This window comes from Mastigoproctus giganteus, chromosome 2, assembly GCF_048544385.1.
Source record: "Mastigoproctus giganteus isolate SK-2022 chromosome 2, ASM4854438v1, whole genome shotgun sequence".
Taxonomy (NCBI): domain Eukaryota; kingdom Metazoa; phylum Arthropoda; class Arachnida; order Uropygi; family Thelyphonidae; genus Mastigoproctus; species Mastigoproctus giganteus.
In genome coordinates, this window is record NC_143576.1 from 206,098,781 (window position 1) to 206,112,696 (window position 13,916).

General features: G+C 40.0%; 1 protein-coding gene across 1 annotated transcript in view; it reads right to left on the minus strand.

The window, feature by feature from the left end:
* LOC150089962 (uncharacterized) overlaps positions 1-13,564 on the minus strand; it is a 100,176-nt gene extending 86,612 nt beyond the window's left edge. Inside the window, exons 1-3 of the mRNA XM_090390145.1 lie at positions 13,481-13,564; positions 13,342-13,362; positions 1,163-1,216 (exon numbers count right to left, since the gene is read on the minus strand). Coding sequence (XP_090246271.1) covers positions 1,163-1,216; positions 13,342-13,362; positions 13,481-13,564 — 159 coding nt within the window. The remainder of the gene's footprint in view (positions 1-1,162; positions 1,217-13,341; positions 13,363-13,480) is intronic.
* Between the last annotated feature and the right edge of the window lie 352 nt (positions 13,565-13,916).

The window sequence follows — 13,916 nt, forward strand, 5'->3', positions numbered from 1 at the left end:
ACCTAGAAAATGGAGTCACCTATCACATCCCTACACTTGAAACTTATAGAAAATGCAGAGCACTTTTGAGGATAAAGTGCAAGTTTCCATCCTTCCTTGGAATCTCTATATGAGCTGAAATTTGCCTTCAAAGAGGAATGGAATTTGGTGCCTAATGATGTCATGAATAACCTTACTAGTAACATGTGAGAGCTCTGTAACATTAAGTTGTGGTCACGCCCCTTCATAAACCTTGTATAATGCTTTATTCATAGTATGAAATTTATATCATTTTCATGAGTTGATGTTTGTTTTAGTATTAGTATTGGAAAATAATGCAAGAAAGCAAGCTTATAAAGCCTCAGCCAGAAAAAAAAAAAAAAAAATGTCCCACCTCACTTGTCCATCCCCTCCAACAGTTTTTCTAGTTCTTCCTTGAGTTTATTCAAACTACCAACATTCATAACAGCAGATGGAAGTTTATTCCAACAATTAACTATCCCCTGGCTGAAGGCAAAGTTCTACACATCTGTCTTGCAACCGTCGCAACTGTTTTCCCTCAGTTTGAATTTGTCTCCACATATATATAGTCTCAGAAAGAGGGTGAATGTCATCAGCATTGAGCTTGCTCAGTCCATTTAAAGCCATAAACACCTCAGTCAGATCACCTCACAAGTACCTAGTTTCCAAATGTTGCAATTTGCAGACCTAAACCTTTCTTGGTAAGAGCATCCTTTTGTGCACCCATTCCAGCAGATCTGCATCCTTCCTAAAATGATGCCCCCCAAGACCTGTATGCAATACTCAAGGGCATGCTTTTCCATGGCATGCACATCCATTGTATTTTTGTTGAATTTTATGAGTTAGTTCATTCCTAGACGTCTGCACAAATTTATTGATCTCGACAGGTTCTGATGAGATATATCTAAAATGTGAACTTTCTTAACATTTATAAATGAACATATAATTTTCTTACACTTTATATGTTATGCAGTAAGAGCCAAAAATCAGGAGAAGTTAATCACCAAACCCTGGCAATAAACAGTTTAACATCAAACCTTGTCATGTTAAACTGCTTGTTTAATGAAGTATTATTAGTTTTATTAATTGCTCTAAATTTTTATTCATACTATGCTCTTCTGTAAATCTTAAGTTTGCATTTTTTTGAATAAGGCTCACTCACCTCCACTTTTATCAATCGGGATTGAGCATCTTCGAATTCATCCAAATTGGCTTTCTATAGGAAACCATATTATTATTATGATTGCAATTATCAATGGAACATACTAAACCTTCTAAACTAAACTTCAATACTATGCTAAAATATATTCTTATTTTGCATCTTCAAAGGTCAGTCAGTGGGGGTCTTATTTAAAAGTCAGGGGAAAAAAACACAGAACTTTGTCTAATTTAAGAAAACTGGGTATTCTCATAATTTTTAACTGATTATTATTATTTTATATATATATATATATATATTTTTTTTTCGAGTTTCAATAACTTTCAATTATCATAAATGATCATAATGAGAACTGGAAAACTTTTAAAACTTTCACTTAAAAACCTTTAAATGAAAACATTTTAATTTTCTTTTTTAATAATAATGTTAAATCTGAGGAAGCTGCAAAACAGGAGTGTACAACCTTTCTAGAACATGGGCTACATCTAAATATATTAGTCATCATGAGGCTAGTAGAAAAAAATATATATTAAAATTATCTAATTACAAGATGAAAACCCATTGACATAAATAATCGTTGACTTTGTGCACAATAAAGCATCATTTATTTACTTATAATACTTTCAAAACCTCTCTCTCTCTCTCTCTCTCTCTCTCTCTCTCTCTCAGGGTAATTCAGAGAAATTTTTTTTTCGGCTGGTGCAGCATAAGCCTCAGGCTTCCTTGCACCATATAGCTAATAATAATAATATAAAATATCATTCTACTTCTATGCTTAAGTAAAAAATAAACTTTGAAACTGCCTGCCCTTAGTGGAATACTTGAAACTTTCTCTTTCATTGCATCACAAAAGTTCATCTTTGTGTTAATGGCAAAATTCTGAATTCCTTCAAGTGTTCTTCAGTTAATCATTTCCTGAGATTTTTGCAGCTCTCATTTTCGAATTTGCTTCTTCATTACTGTTTAGTTCCAGTAATAACCCTCATGGATAGCACAGTTGGTATAATCACTGTCTTCTCCACATTGGATGCAAAAGACTTGAGTTCAAATCTCGTCAATGGCACGAGAAATTTTTATGGATCTTTTACACAACAGAGCTGAATTATACAGTCTCAGGTGAAAGTATCCTGGTTTTTTCTCACAGAAACTTGGGTTTTTGTCCAGCAAATAGACCATAGAAAACATGAAATTTACAAACATAATATATACAGTGCAATATGGCCTAAGTTGCTGATGCACCTAAAACCCTATTCTAGAATGACTTATTAAGTTAATATTGAAATGCCAATTATTTGCTTTTCTCCCCATCAAAGCAGTTCCCTTGGAGAGCTCTCCACAAAGCCATTCTCTTCTTCCTTGATTAGAAGTATTACTGAAACTACTCCAGTTTAATACCCTTGATACTGTAAAAACCCAAAATGTGTCTGTTCAGCGATGTTTTAATGCTTGAGAATTCAAAGGAGTCAGATGGAGTCAAATCAGTAATAAAAAAAAAAATGTCATATTACAGTTACCCAAGAACCTACCAACATGTATTACATATATAAACTGCATATGTTCTCTGTTGTTTTCAGTTTGCCTATTTTTCTGAAAGTTAAACCAGAGTTTCGGGGAGAAGGTAGTCATTTGTCATTTGAATGAGCATTCATCCTAAGACACCACCCAGATTCTCACTCATATGCATCTTAGTTCTCAACTGCATTTAAACCACAAATTTCTATTAGTGGGTTAATACAGGGACCAACTGGTCAACTCAAATAACAAATAACTGTGTTAAGAAATTGATCGACCTTTAGCCTCGCAGAGGGGATGGTCCAATCACGCCCCACCACAAGTTACTGTCCCCACCACGGGGAGTAGGTCACTACTATCTCAATTCTCTGCTCCTTAAATAGGCCATTTTACAAAACTGGATAAAATATCCATAAGCAATTTTGTCAGTAAACAATTCCTTTAGATTTCCTATAGTAAGAGCGAGTGTCCCTCGCTCCAGCTGAAATCTCAGGTCCAAGTAATATGGACAATCGAGCACCATGTGGAGGCCAGTCTCCGGCACTCCCAAGCACACAGCCTCGTTGGAGACAAACCCAATTGAAACAGCCTTGATCTCAGGCCATGTCCAATGAGAACAGCACACGCTGCAAACCTGAACCGGAGCCAAGAACGTCGTTCCCCGATCACAACTCGAACTGAAGGCATAAAAGCATATAAATGCCGACCCTTCTCAGAATTAGTCCATTGCATTTCCCATATGGCTACCAATTCATCATTGATTCACCTTCATTCAGATGGTAAATCAGGCATCACAGCAGCCTACCCCACCGGGCACGACCTGACACCAAATATCACCCTGGAAATCCCTCTCTTCAAGGCAAAGTACAGAGCATAACGTGCCACCACCAATTCCGCTGTCAATTTCCCAACCAGGACGCACAGCACATCAGTGGCAACAGTCCTACACACTCTGGTTATACCCAGCGAATCTCTGTGATGATGACAAAGCTCTGCAAATGTGTGAATGTTCAATTGACCCTCCCCAAGGTAATGGGGGAACCTTGCAGTTCTTGCCTGTGACCGACTGAAAAGAGCCCACTAAAGTTCCTCCTGTCATTGATGGAATTCTAATCTGGGCCTTTTCCATCCAATGTGGGGGAAAAGGTGATTATAACCACTCTGCTACCCATGAGGACTGAGCCAAATTGGTAGAACAGAGAACATTGCATCTGAAGTATTCATTTTTCCATCTGAAAGTGTGGAATACCTGAAACTAATCAACAAAGTGATGTGAGCTAATGTGCTGTCATCCATATCTGTCAGAAACTGCATTGCAGTTTCTGACAGATATGGCTCCATTACATGAAACAATTCCCTTAATCCTGTGAGTTAGCTCATGCAATCTATTTTTTTCCATCAAACTTCACTGAAAGGGGTTCATTTTGGTCTTTGGAAGAAGTCCAGTGACATAGGTCAAAGGCCTAAAATCGACGTCAATAAAATTAGTTCCAGAAATACTTCTAGTCATGTCAGAAGATATGGCTTTATGGAGAACTGCTCATGCCTTCAGCTAGTGGGTTGTTGTTGTTGTAGAGTTTTAGGCACATCAGCAACTTAGACCATAATGCGCTATATACATTACGCCTGTAAAATGTGTATGTTCTGTGGTCGATTTGCCTGTTTTTAGGCGCCTCCGTGGCCAGATGGGCGGGAGCAGCAGTGCGTAGCACACGCTTCTTGATTATACCAGGGTTCGAGCCCCTGCCCATCAAATACGGAGGATGCAGAAAGGTCAGGGAATGACCACTGCATATCCCCAGAGCAATATGGCCTTAGTTGCTAATGCTCCTAAAAACCAAATAACAAACAAGCTTGTTTTTATGGACGAAAACCCTACAGAATTTACAGAGAAAAAATATTTCCCTTACCTGAGCCCAAATTGTGAAGAAAGCCCATAAAAATTTCTAATGTCATTGATGGGATTGGAAGCCAGCATTTTCATCCTGGCATGGAGAAGACAGTGATTATACTAACTATGCGACCCGTGAGGGCAAGAAAACTACTCAATGGAAATGCTTTGATAAGGATAGAAGTGAGTAATTTGCAATTCAATATTATACAAATCATTCTGGAACTTCATAGCCACACCTAGACTACCACTTCCAACTACACCGATTGACAAAATATTAGCAGAACATGTGGAAAATGTGATATAACTCGTGCAGTTTGAGATGAAGTGGGACAAAATTTGGTATGGTGGTTTACCATAGAATAATGATGAAATGAGAAAACAGCTAGAAACTTCGGACAGGTATAAAGAACATTTATAGGGGATGTATAAGAATTACCAAAAAGGTCACATTACAAAAGTCAATACAAGATGCTCAAAAATATGGTCACATGACATCAGTACTACATATGATCCCTCCAAAAAGCTAAACAGGCATGATAGTGGTGAATGATGTTCAACATAAAGGTATCTATAAGGTTCTGTGGAAAAACTCCATTCTTACACCCGCGCGCACATCCTAGCCCATCAAGTGACCAAGGAGTTGGGTGTCCACGTGCAATGAGAAGCCTAAGGGCACCCCACACATGCTCGATCTGATTTAAGTATGGCGATTATGCTAGCTGCGGTAGCCATGTGATATCTTCAGTTTAAAGATATTCCTTCACCACTTGAGCACTATGTGCAATGATGCTGTCATGCATGAAAAGAAAATCTAGGCCTACCGCACACCTAAAAAGTCACACATGGGATTCAAGGAAAGGTTGTAATTGTGAAAAGGTTCTCAGTACCTTTTCACAATTACAGTACCCCTATCAAAAACATGAAGAGAGGTACAGGCAGTAATCATTATTCGGGCCCACACGAGAACACCGTCCCACTCTGTCCCTTTCTCTGATGTTGAAGGGATGATACCACATTCCTCATTCTGTCCAGGTTAAATAATGTCTAGAATCTGTTTGTAGGCTACAACGGGACTCAGAGAACAGAACTGTACCCCATTTGTCAGGGCTCCAAATCACATGTTCATGGCTCCTGTTTCGACGAGCTCTGCAGTGGTTTGGGATTAATGGGATACAAACCCTGGCTTCCTTGCATGTAGTCCACTTGAACTGAGCCTTCTTAACACAGTTGGGTTGAAAATGTTTTCGCCTGTGGCCGTAGCAACCTGAAGAGACAGTAGATAACAAGACATCATAGGGATCCGTCTTGCTGTTAGAGCCAGAAGCAGTCTGTTCTGGTTGACGTAGCTCCCTGGCGACCATGGGCTGCTCTTGTTGTAATGGTTCCTGTCTCCCAAAACTGCTTCCATAAAAAAAAAAAAAACTATTTCATTTGGGACACCCAGAAAGTTATTTCATCTGCCCACATATATTGTGTCTGTAAATTGTGCATGTTCTCTGGTTGATTTGCCTGTTTTTTCTGGATGAAAAACCCGAGTTATGGGGAAGAATTTTCTAACTATGCCTGAGACTGACTAACTCAGCCACATTGTGAAAAAAGCCCATAAAAGTTCCTCAGATCAAACTGCTTCCACAGTGCCAAGATGACACTGCATGACTCATTGAGCCAATGTGTCAGCTCCGCCTGAAACTGCCCAGCTTCAAGTCATCCAATGGCCCACCATCTTAAAGACTCATCTAAACGACGACTTGCCATCTTGAGTATTGGAGATGTGGCTATCCCACTGAGCGAGCCTAAAAGGTGGATTGAAGTGATATGGTCACAACTTTGTTTTCATAGGCATGAATAATTTGCATAATGTGCGGCTCTTTAAGGCAGTAGATAGATTTCTATTGTTGGATACTTGGAATTTGCATGCTGGGACGCCTATTATATCAAATATTTGCTTTCGGCAGTACTATTCACAATAAAATATTCATGAAAAACATTTTGTTCTATTAATTTTGTCAGGCAGTCTAAAAAATAAGGAAGAAGGAAAATCAAAATTGTAGGCTGCAAAATCTCAGGTGATAATTAACTGAAGAACACTTGAAGGGGATTAAGAATTAACACTAACATCAACATGAATTTCTTTGATGTAATGAAAGACAAAAATAGTTTCAGGCATCCAACTAAGGAGGAGGGAAATTTGAAAATGTATTTTGTACTTTATTTTGCATAGGAATAGACCTGTATTTTAAATTGTTTTATATGAATAGTTTTATGTATTTGAAGGCATTATAATTAAACAAATAAATATTACTTTATTATGTGCATAAATGAAAGCATATTTGAAGGCGACAAAACTAAATAATTGGTAGGATGAATTTTAACTTATGAGTGAAATCATTTCTGTAACTTTCTAGCTACACCTCGCATTTTAAGCATTGATCTGACTTTCTGAAGTCTTAAAACGTTTTTAAGTTTGAGGATATGAATATTTCATTCAGTGGCATATCCAGGTGTCATCGTAAGGGAGGGGGGGGGGCATGGTGACCAGCATTTTTTTTTTTGTAGAATGCCTCTTGGATTTTTTCTTTAAATTCTAATTTTTAGTTAGGGGGGAATATTCCCCCCTCTGCCCACCCCTGAACATGCCCCTGATTTCATTCATAGTATAAAAATGTACTGTATTCCCCTCCGTCAGTTGCATTTTCAGTATACACTTGAGTGATCACTGAATTAGGACCACCCCTATGAAAACTGAATGCAACCCGTTGACCACGTGACATACGAGAGTGTGCAGAGTTAGTCGACCTATGTAGCATAGATAAAGTGTCAGTGGTTCAGTAGGTAGTAAAATTCTGAGCATGATAGGTAAAAGGAAGGATTTATTGGACTTTGATTAAGGACAGATTGTGGATGCTCGACGAGCTGGTGCCTTGATTTCCCAAACGGCTAAACTGTAGGAATGTTCGAGAGCCACCACTGTTAAAGTGTACCAGGACTGGCATCAAAATGGTCAAACAATGACCCCGTGGCAAAACTGCAAATGTCAGTGAAAGGTTGATGTTAAAAGTGAGCACCAGGTCTGACGACTCGTACAAGTGAACAGGCACAGCACTGTTCAAGAGTTGACTACCCAATACAACATGGGCCGGATTGGCCCATGTTGTATTGGGTAGTTGGCCCATGACCATGCATCACACACTCGCACGTATGGGCTATGCCAGCAGACCCTATGGCATCATCACCTAACCAAGGTTCATCAGCGTAAAAGACTCACCTGGTGCAAAGGCATGCAAGTTGGACATTAGAAGACTGGAAGGTGTGCTGGTCGAATGAGTCATATTATTTACTCCACACTGTGGATGGTCATGTACAGATTTGGCATCAACAACATGAGGCTCTTCATCCATCATGCATGGTATCAAAAGTGCAGGCTGGTGGACGTGGTTGTATGGTGTGGGGCATGTTTCACTGGCAGGAACTTGGACCCCTGGTTCACGTGGAACAACGTACCAGTGATCTCTGCTAGCATCAACTGCTTGCTGACTATGTACACCCCGCTATGCTATATTTCTTCCCGAATGGTGATGGTGTCATCCAAGATGACAATGCACCGGGCCATTGGGCACTTATTGTGCAGGAACGGTTTGAGGAACACAGTTCTGACTTCCAGCATATCGATTGGCTTCTGAACTCCACCGATATCAATCCCATAGAGCACTTGTGGGACACTATGGAAAGGCATATCAGGATTCTGGATACACCAATCACCTCCATACTTACATTGCTGACCACATTAGACGCAGCTTGGTTGGCCATACCTCCCAAACGCTTCTGACATCTTGTTGAATCAATGGCATTTCGGATAGCTTCTGTACTGAGGGCAAAAACTAATACCTACGAAGTATTAGGTAGGTGGTCATAATTCAGTGAACACTCAGTGTACATCAGTATGGGAAAATGCATTATTTGCGTTTTTGTTTGTTTGTTTGTTTGTTATTTGGTTTTTAGGAGCATTAGCAATTAAGGCCATATTGCTCCGGGGATATGCGGTGGTCATTCCCTGACCTTTCCGCATCCTCTGTATTTGGTGGTGACGGGCTCGAACCCCGGTCTAATCAAGAAGCGTGTGCTACGCACTGCTGCTCCTTCCCACCTGGCTACGGAGGCACCTGCGTTTTTGTAATTTCAGACCCAGGGCCAGATTTAGCATTAGCATTAGTAGAGGCATTTGATGCAAGAAAGCAAGCTTATGCAGCATCAGCCAAAAAAAGAAAAAAAAAAAAAAAAAAAAACACCACTTCCACTTCACCCCTCTGTTCGTTCAAAATACCTGTCCAGCTGAGCCTTAAACTTATTTAGGCTATCAACTTCCACAACAAGGGATGGAAGTCGGTTCCACCAACCAACCACCCGCTGGCTAAAGGCAAATTTCCGCACATCTATCCTACATCTGTCTTCCTCTCGCTCAGAATAATCACCCTCTCAGGTGATTATTTTGAGCGAGAGGAAGAATCCCATCAGCATTGAGCATGCTCAAACCATTCAAGGCTTTATACACCTCTATCAGATCACCTCGCTGGTGCCTAGTCTCCGGACACTGTAATTTGCAAAACTTAAGCCTTTCTTCGTAAGAGCACCCCTTTGTTCCATTCACTAATCTTGTTGCCCTTCTCTGTACTCGTTCCAGCAGGTCTACATCCTTCTTGAAATGAGGCCTCCAGACCTGTATACAGTACTCTAGGTGTGGCCTGACCATTGCCTTATACAAGGGAATAATCACCTCCTTATCCCTGCTAGAAAAATTCCTATATATCATTGACAATACACCATGAGCTACTCTTGCAGCCCATCTGCACTGCTCAGAGAACTTCAAGAACAACTTTAAACAAGCTGCAGATAAGGGTTAGTTAGTTAGTTATTTGGTTTTTAGGAGCATTAGCAACTAAGGCCATATTGCTCCGCGATATGCGGTGGTCATTCCCTGACCTTTCCACATCCTCCGTATTTGGTGGTGACGGGCTCGAACCCCGGTCTAATCAACAAGCATGTGCTACGCACTGCTGCTCCTTCCCACCTGGCTACGGAGGCGCCGCAGATAAGGGCCTCACATTACAAGGGCCTCGCTCCATCTTAAAAAAAAATCCTTTTTTAATATTGTCACAGGTGAACTGTAAGAGAGAGAGAAGGGCCTCATATCTGTTATAGCTTAGGGTCACAACTATATTCCTATATATCATTGACAATACACCATGTATTGTCAATGATATATAGGAATATAGTTTTAGCAGGACCGAATTTAAATTCGGTCCTGCTGAAACCATTCAGGAGTTTTATTATAACTTATCTATTGCAAATGCAAAAACTTTCAAGGGCTCCTTCCTTTTCAAGTTTCAAGCCAACACTCATTGTTGCAACTCTCGCTAGGCACCACAAAACAACCAACTATTTAGGGTAGTGGTTTTCAACCAGGGTGCCGGAAGGGGTGCCACTTAATTTGGGTTTAAGTTACCCAGTACTTAAACTTATTTGTTTATTTTAATTTATATATTTATTTCATTATAAAAAGGTGTATGGTATCTTTTTAATTTTGTGGTGATCTATAATTGATGTTTATTTAATACCTCTATATAAAGAATAAAATTATAATATATATATCCATGGTGTCTCAAAAATATTGGTACAAACGTTTAGGGAAGGTAGGTAACATCTAAAGGAATGTGAATCGCATAGGAACCCATAACCGGAAACATCACAGGAAAGTAGTAGCAGAGGCACAAGAAGCAGAAATGACACAAGACAGTAATTAGTGGCAAACATTTATTTGACATAATATTAACAATGGAGTACGAGATGGATGCATTTCATGATGTTACAACAGATGCTCGAAGGTTCCACCATGAGATGCGATGCATGCATGACACCGATGCAGCATGGATTGGCGGACACGGTCGAACACACCTGGAGTTTCTTTGACAGTAGCAGCAGCGCAGACGAGTCTTGCCACGAGATCCATTTCCGTCTCCGCAGGCGATTCATACACGAAAGATTTGAGGGCCCCCCACAGAAAGAAATCAAGGCTCAATAAATTAGGAGAGTGTGGGGGCCAGGCAACGGGTCCACCCTGGCCAATCCATCGACGCTCAAAATGCCTGTTCAAATGGTCACAAACACACCTTCCATAATGGGCAGACGCCCAGTCATGTTGAAACCAAATGTTGCGTCTCACATTTTGTGGAACATCGTCAAGTAACCCTGGTAGAACTTGTTCAAGAAAGATCCGATATTTAGCAGAATTCATGCAGGATGGTAACAGGTATGGGCCGACTAAGCAGTCACCGACCATACCTGCCCACACATTTATTGCGAAGCGATGTTGTGCCGCATGGGGGCGCACAACGTGTGGGCCCTCTGCTAATCCGTACACTGGGTGCATGTCTGCCAGCTCACAGTTCGTATATCGAAGCATGCTCTTCTTGCGGCGACTACTGCTTGAATGAGTAAACCAGAAATCTTCCCTTCACGGACTGACGAACAGCGCCGTGTACCGACTTACGGTTACGTTTCCGGTTATGTGTTCCTATGCGATTCACATTCCTTTAAATGTTACCTGCCTACCCTAAACGATTGTACCAATATTTTTGAGACACCCTGTATATATATAATTTGTATTATGAATTATAATTTTGTTTATAGTTATATTATTGTAATAACTATCATATAACATATTTTGTTAATATTATATACAGGGTGTTTCAGTTAAACGTTTCAGAACTTCTAAGAGGGGTAGGGTACATCCTGACAACTCGAAATCATATAGCAATGTGAGGTCGGAAATGCTTTCCTGAAGCGGTGTTGTGCACAGAAGCACCATAAAGAAAAGAGACCGTAAGTGAGAAATCGTTTTAATAATACATGAAAAGAAGCAAAAGGTACATGGATTAAAGTAAGTGTTCGAAGTTTCTTCCACGGGCTACAATGCACGCCTCACATCTCCGACGCATGGACATCCGAACATTCTGGAATACTCCAGGCGAATTTCGAATTTCTTCGGCAGCTACTGCGATTCTTGCAACCAGCTCCTCAGCATTGTCAACAGGGGTGTCATAAACTAGCGATTTCATATGACCCCAGAAATAAAAATCAAGACATGATAGGTCGTGTGACCGAGCAGGCCAACGCACGGGACCACCACGTCCGATCCACTGTTGACCAAATGTGACATCCAGGTAGTTACGAACATCTCCGCTATAATGTGCAGGGGCTCCATCGTGTTGGAACCACATTGTCTGTTGCGTCGATGCAGAAATCTGTTCATCTCTCAAAAGTTGTTCCAAGACTTGCTGCAGAAAGATCAAGTAGATAGGTCCGGTTAGACGACACGGTAACAGGTAAGGTCCGATGAGGTGATCTCCCATAATACCGGCCCATACATTGACCGAAAATCGAATCTGTGCTGCACGACGTCGTATTGCATGCGGGTTCTCGACCGCCCAGATATGGTCGTTCTGCGTGTTGAAAATTCCTTCCCTTGTGAAGGATGCCTCATCGGAAAACAACACTTCAGCAGGAAAAAGGGGATTTGTAGCACATTTTCCAAGGTACCACTGTGCGAAAGCAATACGAGGTGCATAATCCTCCGGTTTCTGTGTCTGGACACGCTGCCTGGAGTATTCCAGAATATTCGGATGTCCATGCGTCGGAGATGGGAGGCGTGCATTGTAGCCCGTGGAAGAAACTTCGAACACTTACTTTAATCCATGTACCTTTTGCTTCTTTTCATGTATTATTAAAACGATTTCTCACTTACGGTCTCTTTTCTTTATGGTGCTTCTGTGCACAACACCGCTTCAGGAAAGCATTTCCGACCCCACATTGCTATATGATTTCGAGTTGTCAGGATGTACCCTACCCCTCTTAGAAGTTCTGAAACGTTTAACTGAAACACCCTGTATATATACATATAATATACAGGGAGAGAAGCAGATCTAACAGGTAGAAAATTGAGTGGGGTGCCACAAAATAAAATAAATTACTTAGGAGTGCCGTTATTAAAAAAAGGTATGAACAGTTGTCACTAGAGAAGATCATTCTCGCGATGTAACTAACCACTTTGGGTTAGTACTTGCTTTCTGAAAAGAAATGAATCGACCCTTCTGACGAAATTGATATCCATACGTTTGAAGAGTGGTTAGAGAAAAAGAACAGTGGATTTTGCATAAATTGTCTAAAAAGCATGAGGGAACGTTGCATTAAGTGAGGCAACGCTGAATGAAAGTAAAATCAATTACCGATTGCGTCATTATTTCTACGTAAGCCAGAAAACTTTTCAAGTGCCCGTCATATGGCCTGAGACTGTAACGACCTTTAATTTCATTTGTCCGTATTTCTCTTAATTAAGTTGTACGAACAAACTGTTTCCGTAATTTACCCATTTTACATTAATTAATCGTTGTATCTTGTATGTGATTGTGCTACAGTAATCGACAATGATTGAGCAACTTCTCCGAATTTATTATTATTATTATTAGTAGTAGTAGCTAGGAAGCCTGGGGCTTATGCTGCACCAGCTAAAAAACAAATTCTGAATTACTCTGAGAGAGAGAGAGCGAGCGAGCGAGAGCGAGCGAGCAAGAGTCAGAAGTAGAAGGGAAATCACCAAGAAAGAGAAGAATGATGACATCTAGCTCAGGACCCTGGGTGTGCCAAGCCCATACTCACCAGATATAAGCCCCTGTGGTTAAAAAGGCGTTTAAATTTATATAATATTAACAAAAATTCTACTTACATTACTTTTCAAATCCTCAACCTAAAAATAAAAATAAAAATCATTATATTTAAAAATAATTTATCTAATTTTTCAATTTACAATAATTTAAACAATGGAAATCCCACTCCATCAATATTGTAAGATTAATATGCAGTACCAATAAACCTTCAGCTTTTCTGATGTAGAAACTTATGAAACTCTCTAGATGTGATACACTACCTTGTCCTAGGAGAGCTGCCATTTTATAATTTTTAATTATAAACAATACCAATGAACAAAAATATTTTATGATTTCTGTGTATATAATTAACATATAAACAAAAAAAAAATCATTATTCATGTTCATTACACAAAAAAAAACGTAAATTACATAATTACATTATGTAATTTTCGTAATAATAACTAATAAAAATTCGGGGGAGGGGGGAACCTCAGATTGCGGGGAAATTTAAAGACAATATAAGTCAGCGCAAATGCATCATGTCTATTCGCAGTAAATTCACCAAAATTATTATAGTGGCAACGATGCCACCATAACTCCATGGGCTCACATCTGGTGATTATAGGCTTGGCACACCCACGGTTCTGAGCTG